Source organism: Cervus elaphus, chromosome 20, assembly GCF_910594005.1.
Source record: "Cervus elaphus chromosome 20, mCerEla1.1, whole genome shotgun sequence".
Classification (NCBI taxonomy): domain Eukaryota; kingdom Metazoa; phylum Chordata; class Mammalia; order Artiodactyla; family Cervidae; genus Cervus; species Cervus elaphus.
This window is the reverse complement of record NC_057834.1, coordinates 120,813,331-120,827,599: the sequence shown is the minus strand read 5'-3', so window position 1 is coordinate 120,827,599 and position 14,269 is coordinate 120,813,331. Positions and strand designations below refer to the sequence as shown.

The 14,269-nt window shown below is 37.7% G+C and overlaps 1 protein-coding gene across 2 annotated transcripts in view; it reads left to right on the top strand.

Moving 5' to 3' along the window:
• LOC122678117 (nuclear autoantigenic sperm protein) overlaps positions 1-14,269 on the top strand; it is a 29,519-nt gene that overhangs the window by 4,468 nt on the left and 10,782 nt on the right. For both annotated transcript variants that reach the window (XM_043878636.1, XM_043878637.1), the window contains exons 2-4: positions 9,337-9,387; positions 11,798-11,908; positions 14,074-14,154. In XM_043878636.1, coding sequence (XP_043734571.1) covers positions 9,337-9,387; positions 11,798-11,908; positions 14,074-14,154 — 243 coding nt within the window. The remainder of the gene's footprint in view (positions 1-9,336; positions 9,388-11,797; positions 11,909-14,073; positions 14,155-14,269) is intronic.

The following is a 14,269-nucleotide window of genomic DNA, read 5'->3' as shown; positions in this document are numbered from 1 at the left end:
TTGCTTTACCTTCCCCTAGTTTAAAGAGATGTGAGGTAACTGGGTGGTTATTTTAGATTGGGCAATCTGGAATGGCCACAAGGAGATGAATGACCAGGAGCCAGCTATCTGAAGTTTCCATTCATGAATAGGAGAGAGTGGATACAGATACAGGCAGGTTGATGGTTTTAGTGGTTGAGGGAGACTTTCTGTCTAATGGTGTCTGTTTGCTCAATGAGGGGTAAAGCAAGACCTGCTTAGAAGTAAGGGAGAATGGAATACAGTGTAGGAGATTTGAGGAGAGAAATTGTTACTTTGGAGACTTGGAAGACATTTTAGGGAATGTAGTAGGATTGCCAGTTTTGTCCTTGTTTCAGATTTGGGGCCAAGAATTTTAAAAAAGTGCTGTTTTTTTAAGTGCATTCAGCCGCTTTTTTGGAGCAGACACAGAATAGACAGTTAGAGGGTTGAAACCACCTCTTGTGGAACTTAAAAGTTCTCTAGAAGAAAGGCCTTCTTCACAGAATGAGGGTTTACGTTAAGGAAAAAAATTTGAAGATAAGACAATTGGAGATTTTCCCTCTACGTCTAGCAACTACCTATTTGGTCTCTTGGTGCTTGTATTCCTTAGATAGAGCACCATCTTCTCTGCATTCAAACTTCCCAAGGTGAAGTGAAGTGAAGTCGCTCAGTCGTGTCCGACTCTTTGCGACCCCATGGACTGTATGTAGCCTACCACGATCCTCTCTGTCCATGGGATTTTCCAGGCAAGAGTACTGGAGTGGGTTGCCATTTCCTCCTTTTCCAGGGGATCTTACTGACCCAGGGATCAAACCTGGGTCTCCTGCATTGTATGCAGATGCTTTACTGTCTGAGCCACCAGTTGCTTTCTTTGCTTCTTCCCTTTCATAGCCAGGCTTCTTTAGATAAGATTCTGCATTTCTAGTCTCCCCTTTTTTCCCCTTCTATTTGCTTATGCATTTAACAGATATATTCAATATATATTTTAATATGTTGGGTTTTAGAGATACAAATATGAATAAGATACTAGTTTCTGGTCATCAGATCACAATCTAACTGGATAACTATGTTCTGAGAATATACACATTTGTCCATCCTGTCTCAATTGGGCTTCTTTCTTTCATGTCATTTAAACAACATTGCTAAAGATAATCATTGTCCAAATGCTGAAGTAGTCCTTATCATTTTTAGCTTCCTAATTAGTTCTTTTTGGTACCCTTTTGCTGCCTCTGATACCAGATACTCCCTCCTTAATTTTGTTTTCCTTTGATGCGGCCTCTAATTCTTCCTATCTTTTGGTTCTTTCATTGTTAATGATTGCTAGTATCTTTTGATTCCTTATGTGCGAAGCATTGAGCTAAGCACTCTGTGAACATTCTCATTTAATTTTCAAAACAAGTCTTGTGAGATGGTACTGTTAATAGTTGAGGAAATTTAGGTACTTCACATGGTAAGTGGCAATGTCACTTGTCCTTAATCCTACCCTTAGTGATTCAGAATTGTTCACTTTAACAAATATTGATTAGATGCCAGGCTTTGTGGTTGATTGTAGAATACAGTTTAGGATAAGATAGACGTCGTTTCTCAGATCATAATCCGGATGGGGAATACAGAAAGTCAGTAGGCAGTTAGAATATAGCATGAGTTATGATTGGTGTTATGTATAGATTAGTAAATCATTTGTGTAATTGGGTAAGTTACTACTCTGGAAAATAGGATATTGACACATACCACAAGGTTTTTTTCTTTTTTTTTTTTGGTGAGAGGATTAAATGATAATGTAATAGGTGCTGCTCTATGACATGTTTGCTCTGAATTGCCTATTGAATCTTACCCATTTAGCTGTTTTATAAGCACCTCAAAACCAACTCCGAGGGACTTCCCTGGTGTTCCAGTGGGTACGACTCCACTCTCCCAATGCAGGAGGCCTGGGTTCTATCTCTGGTCAGGGAACTAGATTCCACATGCTGCAATTAAGAGTTTGCATGCTGCAACTAAAGATCCCTCTTGCTGCAACTAAGACAATTCAGCCAAATAAATACATACATATTTTTTTTAAAAAACCAACCAACCAACTCTTAATATATGCCCACAGTTTTCACTAATGAATCCTGTTCTTGTTCCTTACTTTGCTCGGATAGTGCTCAGTTTCCCTATCCCAGAAATAAAAATTCAAGATTCACCCTCTCTCCTTTCCCAGTTTCTAAACAGTCACCAATATTTAGTAGTTTGGTGTTTTGTAGCAGGGCTTAGAGGGCCAGACAGGAAAAAGTGACGTGGTGGTGGGGATTGAAGTGAATTCTCCCTTATTAGTGTTTGGTCACTACTCAGCTTTGCTTGATTGGGGAGAATGTATGCCACAGTGGCAGATATTTTTGAGATTTAAAATATTATTTCTTTGAATAGGACATACATTCCTAGTTCAAAATCCAGAAGAGGGAGTATACAGTGAAATGTTAATTAACCGTTATTAGCATTTTCTCCTTACAGTCCACCAGTGTTCATAATTTACCAGTGTTTGTAATTTATTATGTATCCCTCAGTGATATCTTTTGGGCTTCCCTGGTGGCCCAGTGGTCATGAATCCTCCTGCCAATGCAGGAGATGCATGTTCAATCCCTGGGTGGAGAAGATCCCTGGAAATGGAAATGGCAACCCACGCCAGTGTTCTTGCCTGGGAAATACATGGACAGAGGAGCCTGGCAGGCTGCAGTTCAGAGGGTTGCAAAGAGTTGGACACGACTCAGTGACTAAACAACAGCAATGATATCTAATCATATAAGAGCAGATTGTAGTTATTAATTCTACATTACCGTACAAATGGTAGCACACTTGATACATCTCTGACCACTTTATTAGTAATGTATCTTGAAGATGATTCTTCATCAGGATGTAATTTCCTCATTAAGGCATAGTTTTCCTTTTTTTTTTAAATGGCTGCATTTTATTCTATTCTGTGGCTGTCTCATAACAGTTTTCCTTTTGGTGGACATTTTAATTCTGTCCAGAATTTAATTATTACAAATAATGCTCTAGTGAATAATCTTGTAAACCATGGACTCATCTATAGGATAATTTTCTACAAGTGGAACTGCTGGATCAAAGAGTGTTCACTTATTATTTTTGATAGATATTGCTAATTAGACCGGTGTAGAAGTTTTGTAAATTTAAACTTGTATTAGCAATATATATTTAAACTTCTGTTAGCAATTGGTTAGCGTGCAGTACTTACACAGCAGTCCATGCAGAGCATTGCTGAGGTTGTGAGTTCAAGCCTGACATGGAGCATGACTCTTTTGGATACCCTCATGTCCCTCCTTTTGATTCCCTGGTGGCTCAGACGGTAAAGTGTCTGTCTGCAATGCTGGATACCTGGGTTTGATCCCTGGGTCAGGAAGATTCCCTGGAGAAGGCAACCCACTCCAGTACTCTTGCCTGGAAAATCCCATGGACTGAGGAGCCTGGTAGGCTGTATGGTCCATGGGGTCGGAAAGAGTCGAACACGACTTAGTGACTTCACTTTTAGCAATATATGGGAACAGTTGTTTCTCTTACATTCTTGTCTTTGAATATTTGATGGGTAAAAAATGTTTTCTCATGGTAGTTTTGTGTTTCTCTGAAGAGTATGAGCACATATTCAGACATTTGAGCTCTTTGTGTTTCATTTTCTGTGAGTATGCTTATACCCTTTAATCTTTTCTTGTTGGACCTTTTTTTCTGTTGATTATAATACTCTATATTTGGTAAGTTAACCTTTTGTGAAATGAATTAGATGGAGTAGAATTTATCAATCTTCTATAATTTCTGAATTTAAAAAGGCCTTCTCCAGGTGAATTACAAAGTAATTCTCCCATGGTTTTCTTTAATACTTTTTGGTTTTACAGTTTACATAACAATTTTTCAAGAGAAGCAGAAATACAGATTTTTTATGTGATATCTTCATAGTTTTAAATGTAGTAGCTACTGTAATTAACAGTAAAAAAAATAATTGTGGATAAACATGTCTGTGTCTCAGATAAGACATGAACATTAGTGTATAATTTTTTTCCTAATCTGGTGTTTGTTACATTGTGGTCCCCAAACCAGTAGTAGCATCACCTAGAAAGTTGTTAGAAATGCAAATTCCTGGACCTCATAGTAGATCCACTGAACCAGAACTCTAGGGTTGGGACTCAACTATTTGTTTAATTCATGTAGACTGAAATTTGAAGAATCACTGCTTTAATTATGTCTTTTCTTATGACTGTACTAGTATGGCCTTGATTGGTTCATGCCCTTTTTGTCTAGGCTACTAAGTAAAAGTAAGTTTATCACTGCTGAGTGCTTTACAGTGCTATTTAATAATATACTGAGCTATTTCAAATCCTGAAAGATGATGCTGTGAAACTGCTGCACTCAATATGCCAGCAAATTTGGAAAACTCAGCAGTGGCCACAGGACTGGAAAAGGTCAGTTTTCATTCCAGTCCCTAAGAAAGGCAATCTGAAAGAATGCTCAAACTACCGCACAATTGCATTAATCTCACATGCTAGTAAAGTAATGCTCAAAAATTCTCCAAGCCAGGCCTCAGCAATACGTGAACTGTGAACTTCCAGATGTTCAAGCTGGTTTTAGGAAAGGCAGAGGAACCAGAGATCAAATTGCCAACATCCACTGGATCACTGAAAAAGCAAGAGTCCCAGAAAAACAACTATTTCTGCTTTATTGACTATGCCAAAGCCTTTGACTGTGTGGATCACAATAAACTGTGGAAAATTCTGAAAGAGATGGGAATACCTGGTCAGACCACCTGACCTGCCTCTTGAGAAACCTGTATGCAGGTCAGGAAGCAACAGTTAGAACTGGACATGAAACAACAGACCGGTTCCAAATAGGAAAAGGAGTATGTCAAGGCTGTATATTGTCACCCTGCTTATTTAACTTCTACGCAGAGTACATCGTGAGAAATCCTGGGCTGGAGGAAGCATGAGCTGGAATCAAGATTGCTGGGAGAAATATCAATAACCTCAGATATGCAGATGACACCACCCTTATGGCAGAAAGTGAAGAACTACTAAAGGGCCTCTTGATGACAGTGAAAGAGGAGAATGAAAAAGTTGGCTTAAAGCTCAACATTCAGAAAACTAAGATCATGGCATCCGGTCCCATCACTCCATGGCAAATAGATGGGGAAACAGTGGCTGACTTTATTTTTCTGGGCTCCAAAATCACTGCAGATGGTGATTGTAGCCATGAAATTAAAAGACGCTTACTCCTTGGAATGAAAGTTATGACCAACCTAGACAGCATATTAAAAAGCAGAGACACTACTTTGTCAACAAAGGTCTGTCTAGTCAAGGCTATGGTTTTTCCAGTGGTCATGTATGGATGTGAGAGTTGGACTATAAAGAAAGCTGAGTGCTGAAGAATTGATGCTTTTGAACTGTGGTGTTGGAGAAGACTCTTGAGAGTCCCTTGGACTGCAAGGAGATCCAACCAGTCCATTCTAAAGGAGATCAGTCCTGAGTGTTCATTGGAAGGACTGATGTTGAAGCTGAAACTCCAATACTTTGGCCACCTGATGCAAAGAGCTGACTCATTTGAAAAGACCCTGATGCTGGGAAAGATTGAAGGCGGGAGGAGAAGGGGACGATAGAGGATGAGATGGTTTGATGGCATCACCGACTCAGTGGACATGGGTTTGGGTGGACTCCAGGAGTTGATGATGGACAGGGAGGCCTGGCGTGCTGCAGTTCGTGGGGTCACAGAGAGTCGGACATGACTGAGCAACTGAATTGATACCCATTTTTCCTAATTTTATCCACTTCATACTTTTGTACCACAGGGTATATAAGAAGTAAATTTGATGATATTACACGTTCAGTGCCTCAGCTTGATAAAAATTTAATGATTTAGGTTGGCATCAAAACTAAATGATCTGTTTCCTAGGAAGTGGGGACATGGAAAGTAGGGTGAAGGACAGTTACAAAGGTGTAAAGTTCAGGTAATTTCCTGGCGGTTCAGTGGTTAGGACTCCACACTTTCACTGCCGTGGTCCCTGGTTCAATCTCTGGTCCAGGAACTAAAGTCCTGCAAGCTATGCTGTGCAGCCCAGTCCCCACTCCCACTGCCCCCCCCCCCCCCCCCACCAAAAAAAAAAAAAAAGATTTAAGTATAAAAACTGAGAGTAAACATTTGGAAATGAAGAAATTTGACATTATTCTGACATTTCTGTTTTATATTACAAAAACCCATCTCTTGCACATTGAAATTGAAAGTCTGGTCCTTCAGTCACAGGTAATTTGAGAAACTCTGCTAGAATTAGTGAAAGAAGCTATTTGAAGGTAACTAGCTATGACAGGGGCTTCCGCTGGTGGCTCAGTGGTAAAGAATCCACCTGTCAATGCAGATTCAATTCCTGGATCTTGAAGATCCCCTGGAGAAGGAAATGGCAACCCACTCCAGTATTCTTGCCTGGGAAACTCCATGGACAGGGGAACCTGGCAGGCTACAGTCCATGAGGTCACAAAAGAGTCTGACACGTCTTGGCAACTAAACAACAGCAAGCTATGACAGGAAGTATATGTAGATAAGGGTCCTGGGCCATCCAGGGTTCTGGTCAGATCATTTGCCGCTTAGCGTGCAGCTGAACGCATTAGCTTTTAAATTGTGCTTTTTTCCTGTCACTGTGAAGTCTGCTTATTTTCAACCCCATTTCCCTGCCCACCTCCCCTCCCCAGGACTTTTCATCAGACTTGTAAACCAATATACTATTTATAAAAGGTTTAGGAGTTTCTAGCAAGGATACTGGAGAAGGCAATGGCAACCCACTCCAATACTCTTGCCTGGAAAATCCCATGGACGGAGGAGCCTGGTGGGCTGCAATCCATGGGGTCGCAGAGAGTAGGACATGACTGAGCGACTTCACTTTCATGCTTTGGAGAAGTGGCAACGCATTCCAGTGTTCTTGCCTGGAGAATTCCAAGGATGGGGGAGCCTGGTGGGCTGCCGTCTGTGGGGTTGCACAGAGTCGGATACGATTGAAGCAACTTAGCAGCAGCAGCAGCAAGGATACTGGATCCTGTTGAAAGTAATTGACAACTTTTCATCTCTAAAGCATTTTCTAAGACTCAGATTCCAATATAGTTAGCCCCTGCTTGTCATCTAATCTCTTCTGCTTTTCCCAAATTGTCCTCTCTGCTTTTTTTCCTGGGGTGGGGGAGCGTTGGCGCCTGTGGCTTGTGGGATTTTAGTTCCCCCACTTGGGCCATTGGCAGTGATGGGGCGAATCCTAACCACTGGACAGCAGGGAATTACCCTGTGTCCTTTGCTTTAACTTTTGTTGGAGGCTGATTCCGATCCTTAGCATACAATAGATACTAATAAAATGTCTATTGAATTTGACTTTTGAATTAATATATTTTTTGAATTGAGTAAGCTATTTTTTAATCTTTCATTTATTTTGTCCATATTGTGTATATTACTCCGCTGTTTTCATAAATTTGGTATGCTAAATAAGAAAGTCCAAGTGTGAAAAATCAATTGACTAAATTCTGTTTGTGTGTATGTTTTAACCTTTGAAGTTTTCAGTAGTTTATCTTCTGCAACTTTCTGTGTTCTCTCATACTCCTAGCTTTCTTGCTGCATGTACTTCACTTCTAATGTATGGCTTCTGAGGTGTTTAGTAGTAAAGTTTTCTGTTTTCCCACTGTCCTTTTTCTCCATTTCATCACAGCTAGCAGCATTCTCTGCTCTCATTTGAGATGTAACCGTCCTTGGTTTAAACTCTGGTGTGCTTTGGGGCCACAGTTAAAGATGATACATATCCTTAACTGAATATTTCCTTTGGGATATAGGTGAAAACTGATGATAGAGTAGGTAACAGAGGCAAGGATTTAAGTTAATGCCAAGTGAATGGTGTCAGTGTATAGCATTCCTAAGTAGTAACTCAGGTCAACCCTTTTCTTGAAACCTACCTAAGGTTTAACTGTATGGTAAAGAAAGGGTAAATTCTTCTTTTCCTTTATTTATCAATTTTCAAAATAATGCAGTGGTCTCCCATCATTTTCCAGATGACTAATGAGTTTTTTTGTTTTTGTTTATATTATTGAGAACTCATGAGTTTAAACATATTTGGAGTTTTCCAGTCAATTGCAGCTATAATCTTTTTTAAAATGTTTAAAATTTTATATTGCGGTATAGTTGATCAACAATGTGTTAGTTTCAGGTGTACAGCAAGGTGATTCAATTATATGTATATATGTATCTATTCTTTTTCAAGTCTTTTTCCCACTTAGGTTATTACAACATATTGAGCATATTTCCCTGTACTACACAGTAGGTCCTTTGTGCTTATTATCTGTGTGTGTGTTTTATATTTATTTATTTGGCTGCTTTGGGTCTTAGTTGCAGCTCATGGGCTCTTATATCATCATTGCAGCGTGAGGGATCTTTCAGTTGTGACTTGTGAACTCTTAGTTGGGACATTTGGGATCTAGTTCCCTGACCAGGGATCGAACCCGGGCTTCTTATTGAGAGCTTGGAGTCTTACCCACTGGGCCACCGGGGCAGTCCCTATTATCTTTGTTCATGCTCACTCACATTGTCCCTCCTTTTGGACAGTGAGATTTTGTTGAGGTTGGCTCCTAAGTGTGCTTTTGTAATATTTTTGTAAATATGAAACATCAAATTTATAGAGAAGTTGAAAAAGTACAAAGAACTCTTCTTGCTTTACCCTGGATTCCCCACCTTTCCTTTTAGCATGACCATTAGTAGATATGATCCTCAATAATGCCAGATATAGTTTTGTTGCCTTCTGGCATGATATTGCCCCAGATTCACTTATGTACTTCTACAACCCTGTCTTAGATCAGTTATTTCTCAGTGGAGCCTTGGTTCCTTTTAGTGGGAAATGGATTTTTAGGAGCACAGTCTAGGTTCTAGGGGATACTCATTGCTGCTGAGTTGGTCATTATTTCTAGACTTTTTCAGTAAACACAACTATGAAATATTTTTAAGATATTTATTAGTACTTTTCCCCCCAAAAATGGAATGTTGTGGGAAACTTTGCTTTTTCCTTTTTTTAAAAAACAAACTTATTTTTAGTGAGCTATAAACTGAAATCTAGGATGTAACTGTCTTGTTCATTATATCAGTAGTATCATGTAGCAAATAAGCATTCAATAGTTACTTGAATGAATAAGCATTAAAGTTGATAATGTAAGTAAATGTTCTGTAAGATCTGAATATATTGGACATTTAATAAATAGCTCTTTTTATGACTTTATGTTTTTAAGTTTCTAGTCTTAAAATAGCCTTTCATTTTTACTTTTTTTTCCCCTTAATTTTTCTTTACAGAATTGAAGAAGATGCCCCTGCTCCTTCTACTTCTGCAGATAAAGTGGAGAGGTATGATTGTTTACAGTGGTGTGATTTGATTTATATCTAGAACATAGACATAAGAGCTATGTAACTTGAGGGCAGTTTATCATCTTTAATAGGTAACAAGTGAGAGTGAATATTAAAGTACTTGTTCATTTTAAAGTATGGAGTCCTGACAGTGATGTCATCAGGGTTTTTTGTATTAAAATACTTGAATTTTAAAAGTTGTTCAATTCTGCTCCTTACTTGGTACACAGCGTGCCTGGCAAATGCCAGCTTATTCTTTGTTTGAATATGTCTACTGATGTAGATCTCAGTTTTGTAAGGTTGCTATTTTCAATTTTGTTGTTAATTCTTGTTGAAAGTTGTAAATTTTATATTGCGCCCACATGTATTTCCATGTAACTTCTGCATCTTGATGTGACCATAGTTCTTAACCAGAGGAAACATAATAATTGGAAAGCTTATCCAAAAGGTAAATGCCTGGGTTGCGTTCCTGGAGATTTCATTTGTTAAGCTTTGAGTGTATGAGTGTTTTAGAAAAACTTCCTGGTAAATCTTAAACTCACTTAGGTTGAAAACTACTGTTCTAAATTCCGTCTAATCCTTCTGCAAAATATATGCACATCTTTTGGGGGTTTTTTGAGTCTAAGTTTTTCTTTTTTTTGGTTTTCATTATTTTATGTTTTTTACATTGTTGTCTTAAATTCCTTTGTTATCTTGGTTACTTAAACTATGTCTTCTACAAATACTATCTAATGATTTGTGAGTTAGTCTCGTTTTTGGGTGGAAGGAGTACTGCTCAGGATTGATCCTAAACACATTCACATAACTTTTAGAGGGTTAATCTTGGTATATACCATGATATTAAATTTCTGGACTGAGCATAAGGTGTAAATATAGCTAGGCTATTTAATTAACCCCTGGGACACTGCTGATAGGTAATTATTAATGTTACAAGCGTTTATGATTTTTCAAGGAGTATGATAATCCGATTCTGAGAGAAACAGGAAGGATAGTTGGGAAAAACATAAAGTCTCATAAATTGGTAACAACTGACCTGAAATGGTTACTTAGTACTGCCCAGCAACTATAGCATGTTTCCCTGGCCAAGTTGTTCTGTTCTGCTGAGCAACTTTTTCTTAACAGTCAATACCATCACCTGTCTTCTTGCTCTTGAAGATTTTACTTTTTAAAAAAAAATTTTGATTGTTCAGTGAATCAGCAATAGGCAGGGAATTTTTTTTTAAGTTATTTTTTAGTTGAAGGGTAATTGCTTTACAGAATTTTGTTGGTTTCTGCCAAACATCAACATGAATCAGCCATAGGTATACATGTGTCCCCTCCCTCTAGAACCTCCCTCCTATCTCCCTCCCCATCCCACCCTTCTAGGTTGTTACAGAGCCCCTGTTTGAGTTCAGTCACTTTATCTTAAATCTGTACCCATACATTCTTTTCTTTTGGATGTGGGTCCATGCTCTTATTCAGAGGTTCTCAAAGTATAGTATAGTTTGTATGCCCTTGGTGTCCCTAAGACCCTTTGAGAGATTCTGCAAGATCAAAACTTTTTGTAATTGGAAGAACATTTGCCTTTTTGACTGTGTTGACATTGATACTGATGGTGAAAAAGCAATGGTGGATAAACTTGCTGGCCCTTTATTTAACATAAGTCAAGGCAGTACAAGTAGTGCACTACCAGTTTCACTTAGGAATGTCCATTAGAAAGCAATACCAGCTAATTTATTCTCAGTCCTTCACTAAATGATTTTATAATCTGTGTGACAAAATGTGAAGTATGAATGCTACTTCTGCATACTAAAGTAGGTAAGATGATTGTCTTTGGGAAAAGCACTGTGTGACCATTTGAATTAAGAATTAAATTTTTCTTTGTGGACATGGGGACAGGGGAGGAGAGAGTGAGATGTATGGAAAGAGTAACATGGAAACTTAACATTACCATATGTGAAATAGATAGCCAACAGGAATTTGCTGTGTGGCTCAGGAAACTCAAACAGGGGCTCTGTATCAACCTAGAGGGGTGGGGAGGGACATGGGAGGGAGGTTCAAAAGAGAGGGGATATATATATATATATACCTGATTCATGTTGATTCATGATGAGGTCTGACAGAAAAACAACAAAATTCTGTAAAGCAATTATCCTTCAATGAAAAATAAATACATTAAAAATAATTAAAATTTTCATGGAATTCTGGATTTGAAAGGATGACCAACAGACAAACTGATTACGCAGACTTTGTAGTGAGCTTTTGTAGTGATAGATTGTGGGTTAGCTCAGCCTTGCCAGAGCAGTTGAGAGGTTTAAGGAAATAAAATACTATGGTTTAAATGTAGCGGGTATTCAAAAAATGTTGATTTTAAAAGTATATGACAAAAAAAAAAAAGTATATGACACCTGAAAAATCTTTTTTCTTGCAGTCTGGATGTGGATAGTGAAGCTAAGAAACTATTGGGATTAGGACAGAAACATCTGGTAATGGGTGATATTCCCGCAGCTGTCAATGCCTTCCAGGAAGCAGCTAGTCTTTTGTAAGTACTGTATTTTGGTATATTTTGTATTTTGATATAACATTCCTAATAAACTTGAGTCATAAAAAGTTGTTTAATGGGAAGAAGAATGAAAAGCAAGAGTTTAAAAAGATTTTTCATGTATGAGTTTATTCCGATAAAACTTACATATAACTGAGCAGTTTCAGCCTTTGATTTTCCTGAGTAAATGAAATTTGTTTTCTGTTGATCACTAACTAATTTGTCCCAGTTCTGAGATTTGTTCCATTTTTAACAGTGGAAGTGTTTTTTTTTTTTTTTAACTTACTTTTTAATTGAAGTGGAGTTGATTTACAATGTTATATTAATTTCTGCTGTATATCAGAGTGACTCAGTTATACTCATATATACATTTTTTTAAATATCCTTTTCCCTTTAAGTATATATCCCAGGGTACTGAATATACCTGTATAGTAGGACTGTGTTTATTCTAACGCTTGAAGTTCTGTATCCAGGGAAAGTCCGTAATCCCAAGCAAGGTATGGTTAGTCACCCTCTCACTAATGCTGTTATTAGCACAGCATTTTTCATAGATTCTTAGCACCTTTGTTATCTGTACAATTTCTTAGGTATTGGTAGTTGACCACCAGGTGGCCATGTATATCTGTATCTTGGGGGAACAGGTTAGTCTTAGTGCCTCAAGAGTGATTTAGTTTAGCCAAAGACTTTAATGTACTTTGTACACTGAGAGAAAATGTCTTTTAAGTGGTAGCCTTTCAGCCTGTGACTTGTTTTCTCAAAAATACCATTACCAATAGCAATTGAAGTCAGTCATGCATGCTCATTAGTTGATAACATTATATTCAGTGGAATTGAAGAAATCTTCCTTATGAAAGAGATGCTTAATAAACCTGGGTTTCAGGTTTGAAGCTTACTGATGAAGTCTTTGGCTTCTTCATTCCTTTTTATTCAGTCAGTCAGGGTTATATTGGTGCATTTTTTTCCTAACCCTCACTCCCTCTAGAACAGAATCTTGGATGCCTGCAATAATCTCTTGTTGATTTATTGGCCTTTGGCCTCTCTGTCATCATCGGGGCCTGAAGAGCTGAGGTTCTGGTATTCAGTGTTGTGCTAAGGGTAGGGCCCAGGTTTCATCTGATGCTGAGTAATTAGGTGTTTTTATGTAAAAATCTTACATTGTAAAATGCTAAAATCTAAATTTTTAAGATCGAGCCCATAGACAAACTTATTAGCTTATTCCTTCCAGATTACTGAAAAGTTTAGTTTTCTCACTGTCCTGCCATTAAGGGTATTTGAGGAGAATTTGAGATGCATTCTGCTAATCTAAGAGACTTTCCTTAAACATGACTTTCATCACTATAGCTTTTATGCTTAGTTGCTCTGGTTACTCTCACTAGACTCTTAGGCTATTAGTTGACCTGACTTAGCATGATTTCTGCAGATCCTTTACTACCATAAAAGCTAGTCTTTTTACTCCACATAAAGTATTTCCTCCTTCCTATTTATTATACTTGTGATTTTCCCTCTGCTTCTTCCATGCTTATAGGTATTAATAGCTAAACTTGGTATATATATTGCTATCTATATTTCTAAGCATTATTTTGAATGATTTTATATACATGAACTTAATTAGTTCTTGCAGTAGACCTAAGTGGTTCTTAACATTTCCATTTCATAAATGTGAAAACTAAGGCATTGTGAGATTAAGTTAACTACTAAAGTTTAAAGTTAGAGGCAGGATTTGAATCTAGGCAGTCAGGCTCTGAAGAACATTAACTCTTTATCATGATGCCTTTCTATGGACGTGATTCACGCCTCAGTCCCAGCCAAAGGCTGTCTTAACTCCTAACAATAATCTGGCTTATATCGACCCCTATCTTTTATTAGGAGAAATACCTATTAATAGCTTGGATCTTAGATTATATATTGTAGCAAATAGATGTCTTTTTAGAATATATATTCTAATTATATAATGTATATTATATATCTAAGTACATAATTATGATATATACTATATAGATGAAGAACTGGCAACATTAACTTAATCATTGTTTCCTAAAGCCTCTTGAACCTTGAGTTCAAGGTTTCCTAGAAGGATGTGTTACAGAAGAAATGTCATTTTATGGCTAAAGAACTAGAAAAAATAGAAGTTTAATTCAGATCCTAGCTGTTTATTCTCTTTTTAGAGGTAAGAAGTATGGAGAGACAGCTAATGAATGTGGAGAAGCCTTCTTTTTTTATGGGAAATCGCTTTTGGAGTTGGCAAGGTATGTCTTTCAAGCTAAGTTTAAAGTAAGATGTTTGTATCATAATGATTTATTTAAAAACTTTTAAGTTTCTTTGTTAAGATTATTTACTAGCCTTGAGATTTCACAGGAACTG